The sequence below is a fragment of the Neophocaena asiaeorientalis genome, unplaced genomic scaffold (assembly GCF_003031525.2).
Source record: "Neophocaena asiaeorientalis asiaeorientalis breed wild unplaced genomic scaffold, Neophocaena_asiaeorientalis_V1.1 scaffold404, whole genome shotgun sequence".
Classification (NCBI taxonomy): domain Eukaryota; kingdom Metazoa; phylum Chordata; class Mammalia; order Artiodactyla; family Phocoenidae; genus Neophocaena; species Neophocaena asiaeorientalis.
The window spans coordinates 851363-876140 of record NW_020172589.1 but is presented as its reverse complement, the minus strand read 5'-3'; the positions used below and the strand labels follow the sequence as shown (position 1 = coordinate 876140).

At 40.8% G+C, this 24778-nt stretch overlaps 1 protein-coding gene across 2 annotated transcripts in view; it reads left to right on the top strand.

Annotated features, from left to right (window-relative positions):
• Nucleotides 1-24778, top strand: part of ABLIM3 (actin binding LIM protein family member 3) — a 144062-nt gene that overhangs the window by 37362 nt on the left and 81922 nt on the right. For both annotated transcript variants that reach the window (XM_024738249.1, XM_024738248.1), the window contains exon 3: nt 7046-7183. In XM_024738249.1, coding sequence (XP_024594017.1) covers nt 7046-7183 — 138 coding nt within the window. The remainder of the gene's footprint in view (nt 1-7045; nt 7184-24778) is intronic.

Genomic DNA, 24778 nt, shown 5'->3' with positions numbered 1-24778 from the left:
TTGCTGAGCACAGTTCCTAATGGAATAATAATATCCGTTATTATCCTCCCAGACTTTCCCTTATGCATTTACCCCTCTAGTTTCTTCATGCATGTCTTCCATTTCAAACTCCCTCGTATGCTTCTGCATCTTGGAACACTGACCCCCAGCCCACCTGTTGTCATGTTAAACCTCAGCTCTAAGAGTCTGGTTCCAGGTATTCACATGAGGAACATAGATTTAATGACACAATGAGATGACACACGTGTGACCCTTCGGGGTTACCAGAAGCAGCGCTCACCGTCTTCCTATCAGAGTTTTCAGAAAACAAATTACTCACTTATTCAAAGTATGCACAGACAACAAGCACACTAACACATCCCCCTGGAAACAGCAGATGTGCCCAAAATACACCACCCCAGGAAAACATAGATCATAGCCTCTCATTCCCACAACAGGAAACACCCAATTCACACATTCCTCTGCAGGATATATCAAAAGCATGTCAGCCACCCGCCTCTGCAGCTCAAACCTACAACCAGAGAGAGTCTGGAGATGGGGGAGAAAAAAGGAGGTTGCTTTTGGTGGAATGGGCTGCAGCCAAGGGCATTTTTCTTGACAGCAGGGAGGGAAAACCGGAAAACCTTTGCCCAAGCTGGACTGGTCCAAAAACGGATTTGACAATGTTCAGGCAAAGCTCAGTGGCAAGCTGGCAGGGGTAGTCATTTAGAAAGAACTCTTGCATTGAGTAGGAAGTAGGGGTACGTGGCTTTGAAGATTCTTTAATATTAAGTATTGCTTATACTTATGGAGCCCAAGTGACATGCCAAGCAGTGTACTAAACACTTTTATATTGCTTAGGTAATTTCATACAAATGACCGGAGTTATTCCCACTCTAGAGATGAGCAAACTAAGACTGGTCTCACATAACTTGGCCAAGTGGTAGGGCTGCGACACAAACGCAGCCCTCCTGACTGCAGCATCTACACCCTTGACCTCTGTGCCGTGAGCTTCTTCGCACCGCTTCCCACACAGAGGTCCCACATCTCGGTGGTCTTACACAGGAAACAGGATCAGTGCTGTGTGTTCTGATTCAACTCCAAAATCAAATTGGAGGGCCTGTTTCTGAACTACCAGATAACTCTTATAGCCAGACCCCACCCTAACCTTTCAGACGGATAGCTTTCTACCTGTGAAATGCCTGGATCCTCACTTGCGTCTCCTCCTGGGTCTTTAGCGAATACCTGTGAACACACTAAGGGTACTCTGGGAGCTGGCGACATGTGACAGCTGCTGTACCTCGTTTTTTTCCTGGGCCCCAGGCTGTTGCGAGCTCATTGCTGAACCAGTTGATGCTCTGCTTGATGTTTCACTGTTCAGACAGAAGCTCCACTGTTTTTATTACACTTCCAGCCAATTATTCACAGTTGTTATACTGTCTCCACATCAGTTTTGTCACTCTTAATTATACCCCACCCTTGCATAGGTGCTTCTACCTTTTAAAGACTATTTTATAAAGACGACTCAATTAGAATGTGGGAACACTTTTATCTACAAGGTTAAGTGGCCCTCAGAAGAGGAAAAAACGGTGCAGGCACTACATCAGTAAAGAGAACATAACTTAGGTCGCATTGTTTATGAGAGAGGAATCATGCCATTATCTGCTTTTAAGAGAGACTAATAAATCTGATAAGATACAGCACAGTCTAGTTTAAAAGCGGGAGAAAGTTAATGGATGAAAGAAAGGATGGAGGGAAAGAAAGATGTACAGCAAAGGACACACAGAGACAGAACCAGTTTTCAGTTGGAGGAAATTTTATAAATCATTTTGTCCAATCTCCTTGGTGACTAAGGACGGAATTGAGGCCAGAGAAGTTACAGGATTTGCCCAATCCTGTATAAAACTAGGTGACTGCAGAGAGGATACCCCCAGCTGTACCCATCAGAGAGAGAAACACAAGATGAGGAACGACAGAGGGAGAGAGGAACGGCCAGGTAGAGGAACTGGATGCTGAATTTGTTTCCTGCTATTGTTCAACTCTTGTGCTCCTTTTAACTTCAGAGGGGCCAGTAACCCCTCCCCTTCCAATATGTTGTTTTGTTCCAGCAGTTTTAAATTATCTTGGTAACATCTGGGGAAGAGCTTTACTTGCAAATTTAGTTGTGGAATTAAGATGTATTTTCTCATCTTTAGAACACTAAAGATTTGGTAAGCATGTAGAAGAATACTTAATGTTTCAGACCCTTAATTTTTTATTATTATTATTTTTTGGCCTTACACGGGCCTCTCACTGCTGCAGCCTCTCCTGCCATGGAGCACAGGCTCCAGAAGCCCTAGACCCTTAATTTTTAATCTCATAGTCATTGACCAGCTGATTTTCTTTCTTAAATAATTGTACTGGGGGCTTCCCTGGTGGCACAGTGGTTAAGAATCCCCCTGCCAATGAAGGGGACATGGGTTTAAGCCCTGGTCCAGGAAGATCCCACATGCCGCGGAGCAACTAAGCCCGTGCGCCACAACTACTGAGCCTGCGCTCCAGAGCCTACGAGCCGCAACTACGGAGCCCACATGCCACAACTACTGAAGCCTGTGTGCCTAGAGCCCATGCTCCACAGCAAGAGAAGCCACTGCAATGAGAAGCCCGCGCACTGCAATGAAGAGTAGCCCCCACTCTCAACAACTAGAGAAAGCCCGTGTGCAGCAGGGAAGACCCAGTGCAGCCAAAAATTAAATAAATGAATAAATAAATAAATTTATTTTTAAAAAGTATACTGATAGCCATTGTCAGCTGATTATCTTGCTTTTATTCTTGGAAAGATTAAGATCGTTCAGTCTTACAATGCCTGAAAAATTGTCCTTTTTTTTTTTTTTTTTGTGGTACGCAGGCCTCTCACTGTTGTGGCCTCTCCTGTTGCAGAGCACAGGCTCCGGACGTGCAGGCTCAGTGGCCATGGCTCACGGGCCCAGCCGCTCCGCGGCATGTGGGATCCTCCCAGACCAGGGCACGAACCCGTGTCCCCTGCATCGGCAGGTGGACTCTCAACCACTGCGCCACCAGGGAAGCCCCTGAAAAATTGTCCTTTTAAAAAACAATCAGTATTTATTTCACTGTGCAGAACCTTTTGTCTCCAGATCAAATTCAGGATGGGTGAATGTGTGTGTAACTGGTTCTTATTGCAAATTATTTTTAAATACAATTTTTAAACTCTTCAGGGATAAAAAGAAATAACTTAAGTCTGAGGTGGTATTCCCAAATTAATTCATACATTTAATCCATTTTGAGCTTATTTTTGTGTATGGTGTTAGGGAGTGATCTAATCTCATACTTTTACCATACATGTTATTTTTGTATAAATAGGATTCAACCAAGTTTAATTTCTTCATTCTTAATGCGAGTTCTATTTGTGAAGCTATAAGGTAATCGTGTCCACTGTGGCAACAACTAGTCACATGTGGCTATTGCAATGTAAATTTATGTTAATTAAAATTAAATTAAAATTTCAGTAGCTCAGTCACACTCGCCACATTTCACGTGCCCAATAGCCACATATGGCTAGTGATTATTATATTGGACAGCGTAGATATAGAACATTTCCATATCTCAGAAAATTCTATTGGACGTCACCGCTTAAGGACTAGTAACTGGGAATGACTCTCCTGGGTACACTTTTTGGCCAACTAACATGAAACAGAAGCCAGAGGGAATCCTTGCATGCGTTTCAGAAATATAGCACATGACCCATATGTCTAAACTTGGTAACTTCATGGATTATTTCACAAGTGAGAAGAGCTATGTCCTTTGAGGCTTTGAAGAAATAATGTCCTGCTTTCAAATGTTGCTCTCAAGGATAGGCAGTTCCTAACACAAAGCAGTCTAAAACTTCATGTATAAGTCAATTTGGAATTCAAAAGACATTTGCCCATAGATAAATATTGTAAATCACATGACTGAATTTTAGTACTTTGAGATAAAAATTAATGGAAATAATAACCAGCAGAAAATCAACAGTAAAATTTTAGAGTTTCAGAGGGTGTTATAGATTGGAGGGAAGAGATATCACCACACCACCCCCCCATACACACACACAATAAGGTTAGATTAAGTTGCTGACTTAACTGAGAATACAAAATCTTATTGAAAATGAGGTGGCTTCCAGGGCAAGAGCAGATGTGGCATATCTCAGTGGAGCTTCCCTTGATCCCCAGAGTTCCTATTGGCACTGTCTGGATGAGGAAAGGTCTTCACATGCCCGTAAGCTCAAATCATGCTACACCGCAGACCTTTTATAGTCACGGCTTACATCACCAATCTGGAAGAACTCACACCAGCGATGCATGCATTTTTGTTTATGGGACTATTTATAAGCGTCAGACATTTGTGGACTCTGGTCACAGTCAGCATCACCATAACAGCAGCCTCATCCTGAAGGGAGCAGTAGAGTTAGGGCTGGGAGCCCACGGGTACTCTGCCCCAGAAGGTCTGTTTTCCCAATCCATCCCCTCACTCTGATTTTATGGCTTTTTATTTGAATGGTTCAAAGATTGAGTTTTGACTGAAAACCATGATCACTAATCCATCTCCCCAGAAAATCAAATTCTGAAAAATTTAATTGATCTTGCTGGTTCTTGAGCAATAAGGTGTGATCAGTTAGAAGAGGTAGATGAAAGTTTGCGTAGTGATTCTGGAGGGATTTTGGATACTTTCAAGAGCTCTCGTTATTGATGGTGATGATTATGCCATTCCTATTTTATTTTCAGACTCACAGCTTTGTTTCCCTTAGCAGTAGGAGATCATTACATTGCTCATATAAATAGAATCTAAATTTTTCTCCAAAATTGGGGGGAGGGGGGGAGACGGGAGAGTGAAATATATTCCAGGGGACATTAAGCAGGAATCAGAAAAAGAAGCAAAGGAGACAGGACTAAGGAGAATGTTTGTGGATATTCTGGGGGTGGAGAAAGATTGCTCTGAGCTCTGGGGAGGATGTGATGGTCATGATACCGAGCACTGGATACATTTGCGGAGCACTTCATGTACGTTTTGAAATGCTTTACATGTATTAACCCATTTACTGAGTTAATTAATATTTTAGTTAACTAGCTAACTCATTTAACTTTTGTCTTAAATTTAAGACGGAAAATAAAAACTTAAGGGACATGAACTCCTTGAGAGAAAGACTGTAAGAAAGGTATTATTCTCCCACCTCAGATAGCAAAGTTTTCAGCAATAGTAGTTTCAGGGCTAAGCAACCAGCTCTTTGCCCTACCGTGCACTTATGATTCAAGATGTGGGAGGTAATCGAAAGTCCTGCTTTCCTGTTCCTTGACTTTAAAAGGAGGAGGGTGGATGAGATCAGTTATGGAGATCATCTCTGAGAATCTGAAAAAAGCTGTAGGATAATGTATATAACACCTTTCATTAGAGAGAAATATTAGATATCAGGTGTATCAGTCAGGTATGCTACAGTAACAAAAAAATCTTAGAAGATATGCCATCAGATATTCCTCCTGGCTCATGATAGATGTTCAACCTGGGTTAGCTTAGAGCTCTGCTCCAGGATTTCTCAGCCAGGGATCCAAGCTGAGGCATCCTGCACACCATCTGGGGGTACCACTGGCTGCTGGGCTATGGGAAGGCAATATGGCAGATACCATACTGGCTCCTAGGGCTTCCAGTTGGAAGTGACACACAATTTCCATTCACATTTCGTTGCCAAGCAAGACACCACGTGCCAAGAATAAAAGATTGAAATTTCAGTGAACAGACACAACTACCATACTAGGTCAAGAACCCTTGAACTAGGTGACCTCTAGATTCCTTGGCAGTTCAAGGTTTCTGTGAGTCCAGGTTAACTTATATTATGCTTATTCAGAGTTTAGCCAGTAAGTCTACATGTCTAAATGCTAGACACCAATTCCCCTCCAATCAAGTGGTCATCCTTATAGTTAGGACAAAAGTGAGCCTTATCCTAATAGGGTATGAGCAGAAGTTTGTGGACTGTTGCTACAGCCTTGAGTAAAAATTGAGGAATTGAGTGGTTCTCTCCCTGGGGCCCCTAGGGACTTCCTCCAAGAGAGAAGATTGGGTTCCTCACTGGCAAAGTTATCTCAACAGTTTATATATAATGCGGTTGGACCAGACAGCTATTAATATCCCTTCCAACCCTGAAATTTTATGTTCTAGGCAGGTGCCTACTATTATTATTAAATGCTAGATGACCAGATTATAGAATGGTGAAGCAAAGTATATCTCAGGGAAAGGAAATCTAGAAAAGTAGCCATGAGAAAATCTAAGCAAGAGATCAGTAGCCTCAAAAGGCAAGTATAGATCTACAGCATCATCAAATGCTGACCATAGCACTGCAAGCCCAGTGACTTCAGCCCCTTCATAGTCTCCACCAGCTCTTTCTTCTTAACTATACACGTGTGACATTTTCTCAATGTTATGGAAAGTGCTGTTCAAAGGCAGTTGTAAGGTGAGTTGCCTCAGCAACTTCCTTCCAACTAGAGTGCCTCCCTTCATGCCTTTATAGAAAGTCAACTACCATTGTCCATCCTCATTTTATAGATGTATAAACTGAGGTGCCGAGAGGGACTGTATCTTGCTCAACAAAAAGGCCATTTGGAGGCAGAGTCAGCCACCCATTTCCTTGAGACCCAGGAGTCAATGGCAAGACCTAAATCCCCTTTGTTTGGGACCTGGTATTGATCCAGAGATCTCCCAAGAAATAGTATTTCTGGATCATTTACCTTGAAATACTCAACTTCCTCTTTTATTTTTCTTCATTTGTGAATTTGGCCTCCATTATTGCAAGAAAAGGTTATGCTCACTCATAAGTCTCTGCCTACTTAAGGAGATTTATGGACTCATAACTTAATGCCACTCACCTTCTAAAGATGTCTTAGCTTGGCATACTCAGCCCGATGATGTATTGAAGATATTTTGCTAATCATTGTCACCCTTTCTGCTTTTTCTGCCAGTTAAGATTATAATCATTTCTTATGGCAGACTTTTTAAAGAATAAGGACCTTCTGGATGGTGATCTCTTTGTTTCTCTTTACAGTTCCTTATCAGCAGAATCCTTACAATCCCCGGGGCAGCTCCAGTGTCATCCAGTGCTATCGATGTGGAGACACCTGCAAAGGGGAGGTGGTTCGCGTCCACAATAACCATTTCCACATCAGATGCTTCACCTGTCAAGGTAGGAGGCCCAATCTCCCAACACCCTTCTCAGATTCCACGCCATGCTCTCACCCCAGGACATGCCATGGGGCAGGCAGAACAGACACAGGCAACTGAGATACCTGCAAAGGCCTAAAATGACCTTCCTTGAGCCAGTAATGAGAATTCTCCCTTCAGCGGCATGGCGTGAAGAGGGAGGGTAGAGTGAGGGAAGCCATGGGATATGGGGGGGGTGGGGAGAAAGGGAGCCTGGTGACCCCAGAGTGGAAGCACTGACCCAGAAGGAAAAAGGCAATCCTGCAAGCTTATCTTACACATCTGAGAAGACTACTGGCTTGTGCCTATAAATCAGTTTGAGAGCCAATGAAAGAGCAAGCTGTCACGGCTAAAATTTGGCGTGGCTCTGACGTGAGTGTGACAGTCCTCAGAGGTTAGGTTTCACAAGGGAGAAGGTACGTCTTGACTTCGGTAAGGTTTGCAATTTGGGAGCAGATGGACGCTGCGTTACCTCTAATTGTGACAGCTTACCCATGGCTAATTTATAAAACCTTAGCTCAACCCAGCTAAGCATTCCCAAAGGAAGAAGGCTCACTAGCAGCAGGAGAAGAGGGACTCGGCTGAAGGAGCCTGGAGAGCCCTCTGGCCCAAACAGGACAACACTCCCTCCCCAGTGTCCCTGTCTAATGCCACAACAGCCTCCACTTCTTGAACTTTTCTTCCAGGCTTCCTGTTCCACAGAGAATCCATTCTGATGTTGGATTGCTCTGTGAGTTTAGAAAATGTTTGACCTCAAACCTTTAACTTCCACTTGGTTTTAGATTTGTCCTCATGGGGTTTGATGAGCTCTTTGTGGTTGCTTTTCCCGGTGGCTGCCCTTCACATACTTGTAGCCAGGCCTGCCCCACATACACAGTTATATTGCAGGTCCTTAAACTGGGCCTCATCTGAAATGATTCCAACTTGTATAATCATCCTGAAGTCTTCTTCCTTGATCTGTTCTGGTTTGTCACTATCATCCCTAAAGCCTACTGCCCAAAACAGACCATGCTTCTCAAGGTCTGCCAAATACAGCAAGGACTACATTTCTTTAATGTGACTGATATTGAATGAACTTCCTGAGAAGCCACTTCACACCACTGATGTATATTGAATTTAAGGTCAACTGAAACCCCCAGATCTGTTCATTTTAGTATCTGCTACTGAACTTCAGCCTCATGTATCTGAGATTGACTTCCTCTGCCATCATTAAAGTTGCAAATTTCCTTCCCCAGGATCTAACTGGACTCTTCACTGAGCAAATAAATCTCATATTCATATTCCTTAATTTATTTATAGAAGCTTATATGGGGTATATTTTAATTGTGTGGCTTTTATTTCATTTTATTTTTTTAATTTTTATTTTATATTAGAGAATAGTTGATTTGCAATGTTGTGTTACAGCAAAGGTGGATAGCAAAGGGATTCGGTTCTACATATACATATATCTATTCTTTTTCAAATTCTTTTCCCATTTAGGTTATTACAGAATATATTTTTAATACATCTTTATTGGAGTATAATTGCTTCATAGTACTGTGTTAGTTTCTGTTGTACAACAAAGTGAATCAGCCATATGCATACATATATCTCCATATCCCCTCCCGCTCGAGCCTCCCTCCCACCCTCCCTATCCCACCCCTCTAGGTCGTCACAAAGCACCGAGCTGATCTCCCTGTGCTATGCGGCTGCTCCCCACTAGCTATCTGTTTTACATTTGGTAGTGTATATATGTCGATGCCACTCTCTCACTTCGTCCCAGCTTACCCTTCCCCCTCCCTGTGTCCTCAAGTCCATTCCCTACATCTGTGTCTTTATTCCTGTCCTGCCCCTAGGTTCTTCAGAACCTTTTTTTTTTTTTTAGATTCCATATATATGTGTTACCATACAGTATTTGTTTTTCTCTTTCTGACTTACTTCACTATATATGACAGACCCTAGGTCCATCCACCTCACTACAAATAACTCAATTTTGTTTCTTTTTATGGCTGAATAATATTCTATTGTATATATGTGCCACATCTTCTTTATCCATTCATCTGTCGATGGACATTGAGGTTGCTTCCATATCTTGGCTATTGTAAATAGTGCTGCAATGAACACTGTGGTACATGTCTCTTTTTGAATTATGGTTTTCTTAGGGTGTATGCCCAATAGTGGGATTGCTGAGTCATGTGGTATTTCCATTTTTAGTTTTTTAAGGAACCTCCATACTGTTCTCCATAGTGGCTGTATAAATTTACATTCCCACCAACAATGCAAGAGGGTTCCCTTTTCTCCACACCCTTTCCAGCATTTATTGTTTCTAGATTTTTTGATAATTCTGACTGGTGTCAGGTGATACCTCATCGTAGCTTTGATTTGCATTTCTCTAATAATTAGTGATGTTGAGCATCTTTTCATGTGCCTCTTGCCCATCTGTATGTCTTCTTTGGAGAAATGTCTATTTAGGTCTTCTGCTCTTTTTTGGATTGCATTGTTTGTTTTTTTGATATTGAGTTCCATGAGCTGTTTATATATTTTGGAGATTAATCCTTTGTCAATTGTTTCATGTGCAAATATTTTCTCCCATTCTGAGGGTTGTCTTTTCATCTTGTTTATGGTTTCCTTTGCTGTGCAAAAGCTTTTAAGTTTAATTAGGTCCAATTTGTTTATTTTTGTTTTTTATTTTCTTTATTCTAGGAGGTGGGTCAAAAAAGATCTTGCTGTGGCTTATGTCAAAGAATGCTTTTCTTATGTTTTCCTCTAAGAGGTTTATAGTATCTGGTCTTACATTTAGGTCTTTAATCCATTTGGAGTTTATTTTTGTTTATGGTGTTATATAGTGTTCTAATTTCATTCTTCTACATGTAGCTGTCCAGTTTTCCCAGCACCACTTATTGAAGAGTCTGTCTTTTCTCTGTTGTATGTTCTTGCCTCCTTTTTTGTAAACTGGGTGACTATATTGCGTGGGTTTATCTCTGGGCTTTCTATCCTGTTCCATTGATCTATATTTCTATTTTTGTGCCAGTACCATACTGTCTTGATTACTATAGCTTTGTGGTATAGTTTGAAGTCGGGGAGCCTGATTCCTCCAGGTCTGTTTTTCTTTCTCAAGACTGCTTCAGCTATTCGGGGTCTTTTGTGTTTCCATACGAATTGTAACATTTCTTGTTCTAATTCTGTGAAGAATGCCATTGGTAGTTTGATAGGGACTGCACTGAATCTGTAGATTGCTTTGGGCAGTATAGTCATTTTTCACAGTGTTGATTCTTCCAATCCAAGAACATGGTATATTTCTGCATCTGTTTATGTCATCTTTGATTTCTTTTGTCAGTGTTTTATAGTTTTCTGAGTACAAATCTTTGGCCTCCTTAATTTATTTAGAAATAAATTCCTACTTATTTTATTCCTTTTGTTGCAATGGTAAGTGGGGTTGTTTCCTTAATTTCTCTCTCTGATTTTTCGTTGTTAGTGTATAGGAATGCCAGAGATTTCTGTGCATTAATTTTGTGTCCTGCAACCTTACCAAGTTCACTGATTAGTTCTAGTTGTTTTCTGGTGGCATCTTTAGGATTTTCTATGTACAGTATCTGCAAACAGTGACAGTTTTACTTCTTCCTTTCGAATTTGTATTCCTTTTATTTCTTTTTCTTCTCTGATTGCTGTGGCTAGGGCTTCCAAAACTATGTTGAATAAGAGTGGTGAGAGTGGACATCCTTGCCTTGTTCCTGATCTTAGTGGAAATGCTTTCAGTTTTTCATCACTGAGTATGATGTTTGCTGTGGGTTTGTCATATATGGTCTTTATTATGTTGCAGTAGGTTCCCTCTATGCCCGTTTTCTAGAGAGTTCCTATCATAAATGGGTGTTGAATTTTGTCAAAAGCTTTTTCTGCATCTATTGAGATGCTCATATGGGTTTTTTTGTTGTTGTTGTTTTGTTTGTTTTTTTGTGGTACGCGGGCCTCTCACTGTTGTGGCCTCTCCCATTGCAGAGCACAGGCTTTGGACACGCAGGCTCAGCGGCCATGGCTCACGGGCCTAGCCATTCTACGGCATGTGGGATCTTCCCGTACACGAACCCGTGTCCGCTGCATCGGCAGGCAGACTCTCTACCACTGCGCCACCAGGGAAGCCTAATCATATGGTTTTTATTCCTTAATTTGTTAATATGCTGTATCACATTGATTGATTTGCATATGTTGACGAATCCTTGCATCCCTTGGATAAATCCCACTTGATCATAGTGTATGATCCTTTTAATATATTGTTGGATTCTGTTTGCTAGTATTTTTTGAGGATTTTTGCATCGATATTCATCAGTGATATTGGTCCATAATTTTCTTTTTTTGTGATATCTTTGTCTGGTTTTGGTATCAGGGTGACAGTGGCTTTGTAGAATGTATTTGGTAGTGTTTCTCCTTCTGCAGTTTTTTGGAAGAATTTGAGAAGAATTGTTGTCAGATCTTCCGTAAATGTTTGATAGAATTCACCTGTGAAGCCATCTGGTCCTGGACTTTTGTTTGTTGGAAGATTTTTAATTACAGCTGCAATTTCATTAATTGGGATAGGGCTGTTTATATTTTCTAATTCTTCCAGGTTCAGTCTTGGAAAATTGTACCTTTCCAAGAATTTGTCCATTTCTTTGTGGTTGTTCATTTTATTGGCATATAGTTGTTTGTAGTCGTCTCTTATAATCCTTTGTTTTTCTGCAATGTCAGTTGTACTTTCACCTTTTTCATTTCTAATTTTATTGATTTGATTTGCATCCTCTCCCTTTTTTTCTTGCTGAAGCTGGCTAACGGTTTATCAATTTTGTTTATCTTCTTAAAGAACCAGCTTTTAGCTTTACTGATCTTTGCTATTGTTTTCTTCATTTCTATTTCATTTATTTCTGCTCTGATCTTTATGATTTCTTTCCTTCTACTGACTTTGGGTTTTCTTTGTTCTTCTTTCTCTAGTTGCTTTAGATGTAGGGTTAGATTGTTTATTTGAGATTTTCCTTGTTTCTTGAGGTGAGATTGAATTGCTACAAACTTCCCTCTTGGAACTACTTTTACTGCATCCCATAGGTTTTGGGTCATCATGTTTTTGTTGTCATTTGTTGCTAGGTATTTTTTGATTTCTTCTTTGATTTCTTCAGTGATCTCTTGGTTATTTAGTAGTGCACTGTTTAGCCACCATGTATTTGTGTTTTTTACAGTCTTTTTCCTGTAATTAATTTCCAGTATCTTAGCATTGTGGTCAGAAAAGATGCTTGATACAATTTCAATTTTCTTAAATTTTCCAAAGCTTGATTTGTAACCCAAGATGTCATCTATCCTGGAGAATGTTCTGTGTGCACCTAGGAAGAAAGTGTATTCTGCCACTTTCAGGTGGAATGTTCAAATCTGAATGAGGTCCTTGCTGGGTAGAGTAATCTTGATTGTAGGTTTTTCTCTTTCATCACTTTAAGTATATCCTGCCATTCCCTTCTGGCTTCTAGATCTTTGATAAACATTTCTTGTATTTTCTCTATCCGTGCCTCCATTCTATTTCTGAGATTCTGGATCATATTTATTGTCATTACTGTTCTGTTAGTCCAGTGGTTTGGACTTGGAGCTCCCACTGCAGGAGCTTCGGCCTGACCCCTGGCAAGTGAACCAAGATCCAGCAAGCCGTGTGGGGTGGCAAAAAAAAAAAGGCCAATAACAAAGTAAAAAATAAAATTAGACTAGGAAACTAACAGGTATGTTAGAAAGAATATAAAAATATAGATGAATCAATAACCAGAAGGTACAACAGTATGACAGTAGTAAAAAAGAGGAGGAAGGAAAAGTAAAAGAAAAAGAAAAAAAAAATGGGGGAAAAGGCCTTGGCTGTGGAGGGTGGGACCTAAGCAAAGATAGGGTTTGGGCAGGGGGTGGGGCCTATGCTTAGGACCCACAGGGCTGGAAAAGGCCCTGGGGGGTGTGGGGGTGTGGGGCTTAGGCTCAACGGAACAGAAGGGGCCCAGGCATGCCTTGTGCCTCTGGTCTCAGAGGGCGGGGGACCCCACCTGGGAGCCCAGCAGGCTTCCTGGACCTGAGTGGGCGGGGCAAATGCCCTCTGCTCCTCTCCCGCCCCTCCAGTCCTGGAAGACCCCTCCTGCCTGCCTCTCCTGTTCTCCCCTGGCCTCTGTCCTATGCTCCCAGTACCAACGTGGCCCAGAGGGGGCCTCTGAGGGCAATGGACCAGGCCCAAGAGCTGGGCAGACTTCCCCTGCCCAATGGGCAGGGGAAACGCTGGGCATGTTCCCCCCTTATCTGAGCTCCTGTGGGTCCCTCCAGGCGTGGGAACCCCTCCCCTATCTCAGCCACCCCTCAGGGGCACTGGTCCTGTCTGGCCTCCACTTCTTCTCTCCTCTCAGTCCCCCCACGTCCTACTGGTTTGCTTGGGAATTCCTCCCATCTCCTTGGGTATCGAGTTCCCCCACCAGCATCCGGCAGGCACCCTAATTGTGGGGAGATGCGAACTCCCCATTTTCCCACACCGTCATCTTGACTCTGCCCCCATTACAGAATACTGACTGAAGTTTCCTATGCTTTACAGTGGGTCCTTGTTGGTTTTCTATTTTAAATACAGTGGTGTGTATATATGCCAATCACAAACTCCCAATTTATCACTCCCTCCCAACCTTTCCCCTTTGGTAACCATAAGTTTGTTTTCTAAGGGTGTGAGTCTGTTTCTGTTTTGTAAATAATTTCATTTGTATCATTTTTTTTTAAAGATTTCGCATGTAAGCTATGTCATGTGATATTTGTCTTTCTCTGTCCATGTTGCTGCAAATGGCATTATTTCATGCTTTTTTAATGGCAGACTAATATTCGATTGTATATATGTACCACATCTTCTTTATCCATTTGTCTATTGATGGACATTTAGGTTGCTTCGTCTTGCCTATTGTAAACAGCACTGCAGTGAACAATGGGGTGCATGTATCCTTTTGAACCATGGGTTTCTCCAAATATATGCCCGGAAGTAGGATTGCTGGATAATTTGGTAGCTCTATTGTTAGTTTTTTAAGGAACCTCCATACTGTTCTCCATAGTGGTTGTACCAATTTACATTCCCACCAACAGTGTACAAGGGTTTCCTTTTCTCCACACCCTCTCCAGCATTTATTGTTTGTAGATTTATTTATTTAATTTTTTTGTGGTACGCGGGCCTCTCACTGTTGTGGCCTCTCCCAATGCAGAGCACAGGCTCCAGACACGCAGGCTCAATGGCCATGGCTCACGGGCCTAGCCGCTCCATGGCATGTGGGATCTTCCCGGACCGGGGCACGAACCCGTGTCCCCTGCATCGGCAGGTGGACTCTCAACCACTGCACCACCAGGGAAGCCCTGTTTATAGACTTTTTGATGATGGCCATTCTGACTGGTGTGAGGTGACACCTCATTACAGTTTTGATTTGCATTTCTCTAATAATTAGCAATGTTGAGCATCTTTTCATGTTGACCATCTGTATGTCTTCTTTGGAGAAATTTCCGTTTAGGTCTTCTGCCCATTTTTTGATTGGATTGTTTGTTTTTATGATTTTGAACTGCATGAAACGTTTGTATATTTTGGAGATTAATCCCTTGTCAGTCACATTGTTTGCAAATATTTTGTCTCATTCTGTGGGTTATCTTTGCATTTTGTTTATTGTTTCCTTTGCTGTGCAAAAGCTTTTGAGTTTAATTAGGTCCCATTTGTTTATATTTGTTTCTATTTCATTACTCTAGGAGATGGATCATAAAAGATATTGCTGTGATGTGTCAAAGATTTCTGCCTATGTTTTCCTCTAAGAGTTTTATAGTATCTGGTCTCACATTTAGGTCTTTAATCCATTTTAAGTTTAGTTTGTGTATGGTATTAAAGAATGTTCTAATTTAATTCTTTTTTAAAAGCTTTTTTTTGTATTTATTTGGCTGCGTTGGGTCTTAGTTGCAGCATGGGGGACCTTCATTACAGCATGCGGGATCCTTAGTTGCAGCATGCAGGATCTTTTAGTTATGGCATGCAGGATCTTTCAGTTGCACCATGTGGAATCTTTAGTTGTGGCATGCGAACGCTTAGTTGTGGCATGTGGGATCTAGTTTCCTGACCAGGGGTTGAACCTGGGCCCGCTGCATTGGGAGTGCAGAGTCTTACCCACTGGACCACGAAGGAAGTCCCTAATTTCATTCTTATACATGTAGCTGTCCGGTTTTTCCAGCACCACTTATTGAAGAGACTGTCTTTTCCCCATTGTATATTTTGCTTCCTTTGCCATAGATTAATTGACCATATGGGTTTATTTCTGGGCTTTCTATCCTGTTCCATTGTTTTTGTTCTTGTGCCAGTACCATACTGTTTTGATGACTTTAGCTTTGCAGTGTAGTCTGAAGTCAGGGAGCCTGATTCCTCAAGTTCCGTTTTTCTTTCTCAGGATTGCTTAGGCTATTCTGGGTCTTTCATGTTTCCACACAAATTTTTAAAGGTTTTGCTCTAGTTCTGTGAAAAATGCCATTGGTAATTTGATAGGGGTTGCATTGAATCTGTAGATTGCCTTGGGTAGTATAATCATTTTGACAGTATTGATTCTTTCAATCGAAGAACGTGGTATATCTTTCTGTCTGTTTGTGTCATCTTCAATTTCTTCCATCAGCATCTTACAGTTTTCAGAGTACAGATCTTTTGCCTCCTAAGGTAGGTCTATTCCTGGGTATCTTATTCTCTTTGATGCTATGGTAAATGGGAGTGCTTCCTTAATTTCTCTTTCTGATCTTTCATTATTAGTGTATAGAAATGCAAGAGATTTCTATGTATTCATTTTGTATCCCACAACTTTACCAAATTCATTGATGAGCTCTAGTAGTTTTCTGGTAGCATCTTTAGGGTTTTCTAGGTATAGTATCGTGTCATCTGCAAACAGTGACAGTTTTACTTCTTCTTTTCCAATTTGGATTCCTTTTATTTCTTTTTCTTCTCTGATTGCCATGGTTAGGACTTCCAAAACTATGTTGAATAAAAGTGGTGAGAGTGGACATCCTTGCCTTGTTCCTGATTTTACAGGGAATGCTTTCAGCTTTTCACCATTGAGAATGATGTTAGCTATGGGTTTGTCATATACGGCCTTTATTATGTTGATGTAAGTTCCCTCTATGCCCACTTTCTGGTGGGTTTTATCATAAATTGGTGTTGAATTTTGTCATAAGCTTTTTCTGCATCTGTTGAGATGATCGTACGGTTTTTATCCTTCCGTTTCTTAATGTGGTTTATCACACTGATTGATTTGCGAATATTGAAGAATCCTTGCTTCCCTGAAATAAATTCCAGTTGATCTAGGTGTATGATCCTTTTTAATGGTGTATGATACTTTTAATGTATTGTTGATTCAGTTTGCTAGTGTTTTGTTGAGGATTTTTGCATCTATGTTCATCCATGATATTGGCCTGTAATTTTCTTTTTTTGTGATATCTTTCTCTGGTTTTGCTATCAGGGTGGCCTCATAAAATAAGCTTGGGAATGTTCCTTCCTCTGCAAATTTTTGGAAGAGTTTCAGAAGGATTGGTGTTAACTCTTCTCTAAATGTTTGATGGAATGCACCTGTGAAGTCATCTGGTCCTGGGCTTTTGTTTGTTGGAAGTTTTTTAATCACTGTTTCAGTTTCAGTACTTGTGATTGGTCTGTTCATATCTTCTGTTTCTTCTTGGTTCAGTCTTGGAAGGTTTTACCTTTCTAAGAATTTGTCCATTTCTTCTAGGTTGTCCATTTTATTGGAATATGGTTGTTTCTAGTAGTCTCTTACAATCCTTTGTATTTCTGTGATATCAGTTGTAATGTCTCCCTTTTCGTTTGTAACTTTGTGAATTTGAGCCCTCTCCCTTTTTTTCTTGATGAGTCTGGCTAAAGGTTTATCAATTTAGTTTATCTTTTCAAAGAAACAAGTTTTAGCTTCATTGATCTTTGACTTTGTTTTCTTCATCTCTATTTCATTTATTTCTGCTCTGATCTTTATGACTTCTTTCCTTCTGCTAACTTTGGGTTTTTTTTGTTCTTCTTTCCCTAGTTGCTTTAGGTGTGAGGTTAGGTTGTTTCTTTGAGATTTTTCTTATTTCCTTAGGTAAGATTGTATTGCTATAGACTTCCCTCTTAGAACCACTTTTGCTTCATCCTGTAGGTTTTGGACCATTGTGTTTTTGTTTTCATTTGTTCCTAGGTATTTTGTGATTTCCTCTTTGATTTCTTCAGTGATCCATTGAGTGTTTAGTAACATATTGTTTAGCCTCCATGTGTTTGTGTTTTTTACAGGATTTTTTCCTGTAATTGATTTCTAGTCTCATTGTGTTGTAGTCAGAAAAGATGCTTGATATGATTTCAGTTTTCTTAAATTTACTGAGGCTTGATTTGTGGCCCAGGATAAGATCTATCCTGGAGAATGTTCCATGTGCACTTGAGAAGAAAATGTATTCTGTTGCTTTTGGATGGAATGTTCTATAAATATCAGTTAAGTCCATCTGATCTAATTTGTCATTTAAGGCCTGTGTTTCCTTATTGATCTTCTGTCTGGATGATCTGTCCATTGATGTAACTGGATTGTTAAATTCTCCCACTATCATTGTGTTACGTTTTCCCACTATCATTGTGTTACTGTGGATTTCTCCTTTTACGGCTGCTAGCATTTGCCTTATATATTGAGGTGCTCCTATATTGGATACATATATATTTACAATTGTTATATCTTCTTCTTGGATTGATCCCTTGATCATTATGTAGTGTCTTACTTTGTCTCTTGTAACAGCCTATTTTAAAGTCTATGTTGTCTGATATGAGTATTGCTACTTCAGCTTTCTTTTGATTTCTATTTGCATGGCATACCTTTTTCCATCCCCTCACTTTCAGTCTGTATGTGTCCCTAAATCTGAAGGGGGTCTCCTATAGACGGCATATAAACGGATCTTGTTTTTGTATCCATTCAGCCAGTCTATGTCTCTTGGTTGGAACATTTAATCCATTTACATTTAAGGTAATTATCAATATCTATGTTCTTATTGCCATTTTGTTAATTGTTTTGGATTTGTTTTTGCAGGTCTTTTTTCTCCCCTTCCTCATTTGTTCTCTTCTCTTATGATTTGATGACTAATTTTAGTGCTGTGTTTGGATTCCTTTTCCTTTTTCTGTGTGTATCTACTGTAGATTTTCGGTTTTTAGTTACCATGAGGTTTTGATATAGCAGTCTGTACATACACAAGATTGTTTTCAGTTGGTGGTCTTTTAATTTCAAATGCATTTCCAATATCCTGCATTTGTACTCTCCTCACAGTTGCTGGTTTTGATATCATATTTGCGTAGATGATTTCCTACCTTTACTATATGTTTGCCTTTACCAGTGAGCTTTTCCATTCATAATTTTCTTATTTCTATGTGTGGCCTTTTCTTTTCCACGTAGAGAAGTTCCTTTACCATTTGTTGTAAAGCTGGCTTGGTGGTGCTGAACTCTTTTAGCTTTTGCTTGTCTGTAAAGCTTTTGATTTCTCTGTTGAAGCTGAACAAGAGCCTTGCTGGGTAGAGTATTCTTGGTTATAGGTTTTTCCCTTTCATCATTTTAAGTATATCATGCCACTCCCTCTGACCTGCAGAGTTTCTGCTGAAAAATCAGCTGATAACCTTATGGATATTCCCTTGTATGTTATTTGTTGCTTTTCCCTTGTGGCTTTTAATATTTTCTTTCTGTCTTTATTTTTTGTCAATTTGATTACTATGTGTCTTGGTGTGTTCCTCCTTGGATTATCCTGCCTGGGAGTCTCTGCATTTCCTGGACTTGGGTGACTGTTTCCTTTCCCATGCTAGGGAAGTTTTTGGCTGTATCTCTTCAAATATTTTCTCAGGTCCTTTCTCTCTCTCTCTCTCCTCCTCCTTCTGGGACCCCTATAATGCAAATGTTGGTGTGTTTAATGTTGTCCCAGAGGTCTCTTAGACTGACCTCATTTCTTTTCATTCTTTTTTCTTTGTTCTGTTCCATGGCAGTGATTTCCACCATGCTGTCTTTCAGTTCACTTATTCATTCTTCTGCCTCATTTATTCTGCTATTGATTCCTTCTAGTGTATTTTTCACTTCAGTTATTGAATTGTTCATCTCTGTTTGTTCTTTAGATCTTCTAGCTCTTTGTTAAACATTTTTTGTATCTTCTCAGTCTGTGCTTCCATTCTTTATCCAAGATCTTGGATCATCTTTACCATCATTACTCTGAATTCTTTTTCGGGTATATTGCCTATCTCCACTTCATTTAGTTGTTCTTCTATGATTTCATCTTGTTCCTTCATCTGGGACATATTTCTGTGCCATCTCATTTTGTCTAGCTTTCTGTGATCGCGGTTTCTGTTCTGCAGGCTGCCGGGTTATAATTCTTGCTTCTCTGTCTTCCCCCTGGTGGATAAGACTGGTCCAAGAGGCTTGTGCAGGCTTCCTGGTGGGAGGGACTGGTGCCTGCCCACTGGTGGGTGGAGCTGTGTCTTGTCCCTCTGGTTGGCAGGGCCGTGTTAAGACGTGTGATTAGTGGGAAGCTATGGGCGCAGGAGGACTTTGGGCAGCCTGTCTGCTGATGGGTGGGGCTGTTTTCCAGCCCTGTTTGTTGTTTAGCCTGAGGTGTCCCAGCACTGGAGCCTAAAGGCTGTTGGGTGGTCTTAGTGAGAAAATGGTGGCCTCTAGGAGGGCTCACGCCAATGAGTACTCCCCAGAACTACTGCCATCAGTGTCTCTGTCCCTGAAGTGAGCCACAGCCAACCCCCTGCCTCCACAGGAGACCCTCCAATACTGGCAAGTAGTTTTGGCCCAGGATCCTATGAGGTCACTGCTTTTTCCCCTGGGTTCTGGTGTGCATGAGCCCTTGTGTGCACCCTCCAAGAGTGGAGTTTTCTGTTTCCCCCAGTCCTGTGGAATTCCTGTGATCAAACTCCACTGGTCTTCAAAGCCAGATGCTCTGAGGGCTCGTCCTCCCGATGCCAGACCCCCAGGCTGGGGAGCCTGATGTGGGGCTCAGAACTTTCTCTCCTGTGGGAGAACCTCTTTGATATAATTATATTCCAGCTTGTGGGTCACCCACCCAGCAGGTATGGAATTTGATTTTATTGCAATTGCATCTACCATCTCAAAGTGGCTCCTTCTTTGTCTTTGGACGTACAATATCTTTTTTGGTAGGTTCCAGTGTTTTTGTTGTTGTTATTGTTGATAGTTGTTCAGCAGTTAGCTATGATTTTGTGTTTTGTGAGAGAAGGTGAGTTCATATCCTTCTACTCTGCCATCTTGGCAAAACTTCATGTGGTTTGTATTTTATACTGAGGATTGGCATACCCCTTTAGTGCAAGTTGACCTGCAAGAGTATCTTGGTGGGAGACCATTTTTACATCCCCAGAAATTGAAACAGGGCAAAGGGTAATGAGAATAAAATTGTTATAAGGAGATTTGAGCCATGACTCTACAGTTATAGTCTTAAGAGGTTGTATTTGTTATGTTTTGCTTTAAGCCAAAATTTAATAGTTTAAAACAATCTTTTATTTAGCTCATGATTCTCTGGGTGGGCTGGGCACTTCTTCCAATCTGACCTGGCTCTGCTTATCTCTCCTCACCTCACCATGATGTTATGGTGGGTCAGCTGGCAGTGGTTGGCAGGCAGTTGACCTGAGTGCCTCCATTTGGTTTCTCATCCTCCAGCAGACTGGCTTGGACTCATTTCCATGGTGGTCTCAGAGTTCCAAATTCAACAAGAGAGCAGACTTAAGTAAACAAGATCTTTTCAAGCCTCAGCTTATGTTATACTTGTTAATGTCCCATTGGCCAAAACAAGTCAAATGGCCAACACAGATTCAAGATCATGGAGAAATAAACCTTGCCTTTTGTGTGAGGACCTGCAGAATCAGTTTTCAATGGTGTGAATACAGAGAAGGGAAGAATTTGGCCATTTTGACAGTCTTCCATAGGGAGATCATAGAAATTCTTTTAATGGAGATTTTGAAAACAAAAGAGACTATTATTTTTCTGAATATTTTCAATGTCAACTTGCTTAGAGTGTATTTTTGTTGCCAGCAGTAGCCAGTATAGAGATTAGGGACACAAATTCCTAATATAGGGACACAAATCCTTGAATCTAGGAAACTTAATGAATCCCAGTAGAAAAATATAAAAGAAATCTACCTACACACATCATGGTGAAACTGCAGATCACCAAAAGCAACCAAAAAAACCTGTCTTAAACGTAGCCAGAGATAAGAGACAGATCATCTGCATATGAATGGTAAATAAGCTGACAGCTGAAGTTTTAGTCACAAGGAAATCTGAAAACAGTGGAATAATACCTTTATGTACTGAAAGAAGTAACTGTAAATTTAGGATTATGTATTCAGCAAAACTATCTTTCAGGAACAAAGGCAAACCCACAGCTTAAATCATACTTAATGCTGCAAGACTGCTTCCCTTGTGAGATCAAAAATAAGAAAAGAATGTCTGCTCTTACTGCTCCTATTTAACATTATACTGCAGGTTCATGCTAGGTCAGTTAGGCAAGAAAATGAAATAGAAGTCACCCAGATTGAAAAAGAAGTAAGACTGTCTCTATTTGCACGTGACATGATCTTGTATATAACAAATCTTAAGGAATGTGCTAAAAAAGACTATTACAACTAGCAAATAAGTTCATCAGATTTCAAGGTACAAGATCAATATACCAAAATCAATTGTATTTCTATACACTTGCAACGAATAATCTGAAAATAAAATTGAGAAAACAATTCCATTTACAATAGCATCAAAAATAAAATGCATGTGAATTTAACAAGAGATTTTCGGCCCTGAACCAAGACGGCGGAGTAGAAGGACGTGCTCTCACTCCCTCTTGTGAGAACACCAGAATCACAACTAGCTGCTGGACAATCATCCACAGGAGGACACTGGAACTCACCAAAAAAGATAACCCCACATCCAAAGACAAAGAGGCAGCCACAGTGAGACGGTAGGGGGGGCGCAATCACAGTAAAATCACATCCTGTAACTGCTGGGTGGGTGACTCACAGACTGGAGAACACTTATACCACAGAAGTCCACCCACTGGAGTGAAGGTTCTGAGCCCCATGTCAGCCTTCCCAACCTGGGGGTCCAGCAATGGGAGGAGGAATTCCTAGAGAATCAGACTTTGAAGGCTAGTGGGATTTGATTGCAGGACTTCGACAGGACTGGGGGAAACAGAGACTCCACTCTTGGAGGGCACACACAAAGTAGTGTGCATATGGGGACCCAGGGGAAGGAGCAGTGACCCCAGGGGAGACTGAACCAGACCTACCTGCTAGTGTTGGAGGGTCTCCTGCAGAGGCAGGGGGTGACTGTGTCTCACCGTGGGGACAAGGACACTGGCAGCAGAAGTTCTGGGAAGTACTCCTTGGTGTGAGCCCTCCCAGAGTCTGCCATTAGCCCCACCAAAGAGCCCAGGTAGGCTCCAGTGTTGGGTTCCCCTGGGCCAAACAACCAACAGGGAGGGAACCCAGACCCATCCATGAGCAGTCAAGCAGATTAAACTTTTACTGAGCTCTGCCAACCAAGGCAACAGTCAGCTCTACCCACGACCAGTCCCTCCCATCAGGAAACTTGCACAAGCCTCTTAGATAGCCACGTCGACCAGAAAGCACACAGCAGAAGCAAGAGGAACTACAATCCTGCAGCCTGTGGAATAAAAACCACATTCACAGAAAGATAGACAAGATGAAAAGGCAGAGGGCTATGTACCAGATGAAGGAACAAGATAAAACCCCAGAAAAACAACTAAATGAAGTGGAGATAGGCAACCTTCCAGAAAAAGAATTCAGAATAATGATAGTGAAGATGATCCAGGACCTCAGAAAAAGAATGGAGGCAAAGATTGAGAAGATGCAAGAAATGTTTTACAAAGACTTAGAAGAATTAAAGAACAAACAGAGATGAACAATACAATAACTGAAATGAAAACTACGCTAGAAGGAATCAATAGCAGAATAACTGAGGCAGAAGAACGGATAAGTGACCTGGAAGACAGAATGGTGGAATTCACTGCTGTGGAACAGAATAAAGAAAGAAGAATAAAAAGAAATGTAGACAACCTAAGAGACCTCTGGGACAACATTAAATGCAATAACATTTGCATTATAGGGGTCCCAGAAGGAGAAGAGAGAGAGAAAGGACCCAAGAAAATATTTGAAGAGATTATAGTCGAAAACTTCCCTAGCATGGGAAAGGAAATACCCACCCAAGTCCAGGAAGCGCAGAGTCCCATACAGGATAAACCCAAGGAGAAACACGCCAAGATACATAGTAATCAAATTGGCAAAAATTAAAGACAAAGAAAAAACATTGAAAGCAGCAAGGGAAAAACAACAAATAACATACAAGGGAACTCCCATAAGGTTAACAGCTTATTTCTCAGCAGAATCTCTACAAGCCAGGAGAGAGTGGCATGATATACTTAAAGGGATTAAAGGGAAGAACCTACAACCAAGATCACTCTACACAGCAAGGATCTCATTCAGATTCGATAGAGAAATCAAAAGCTTTTCAGACAAACAAAAGCTAAGAGAATTCAGCACCACCAAACCAGCTGTACAACAAATGCTAAAGGAACTTCTCTAATTGGGAAACACAAGAGAAGAAAAGGACCTACAAAAACAAACCCAAAACAATTAAGAAAATGGTCATAGGAACATACATATTGATAATTACCTTAAACGTGAATGGATTAAATGCTCCAACCAAAAGACACAGGCTTGCTGAATGGGTACAAAAACAAGACCCATCTATATGCTGTCTACAAGACACCCACTTCAGACCTAGGGACACATACAGACTCAAAGTGAGGGGATGGAAAAAGATATTCCATGTCAGTGGAAATCAAAAGAAAGCTGGAGTAGCTGTACTCATATCAGATAAAATAGACTTTCAAATAAAGAATGTTACAAGAGACAAGGAAGGACACTACATAATGATCAAGGGATCAATCCAAGAAGAAGATATAACAATTATAAATATATATGCACCCAACATAGGAGCACCTCAATACATAAGGCAACTGCTAACAGCTATAAAAGAGGAAATCGACAGTAACACAATAATCATGGGGGACCTTAACACCTCATGTCAATGGACAGATTATCCAAAACGAAAATAAATAAGGAAACAGAAGCTTTAAATGACAGAATAGACCAGATAGATTTAATTGATATTTGTAGGACATTCCATCCAAAAACATCAAATTACACTTTCTTCTCAAGTGTGCACAGAACATTCTCCAGGATAGATCATATCTTGGGTCACAAATCAAGCCTCAGTAAATTTAAGAAAATTGAAATCATGTCAAGCATCTTTTCTGACCACAATGCTATGAGATTAGAAATGAATTACAGGAAAAAAAAACATAAAAAACACACATGGAGGCTGAACAATACCTTACTAAATAACCAAGAGATCACTGAAGAAATCAAAGAGGATATCAAGAAATACCTAGAGACAAATGACAATGAGAACACGACAATCCAAAACCTATGGGATGCAGCAAAAGCAGTTCTAAGAGGGAAGTTTATAGCTATACAAGCCTACCT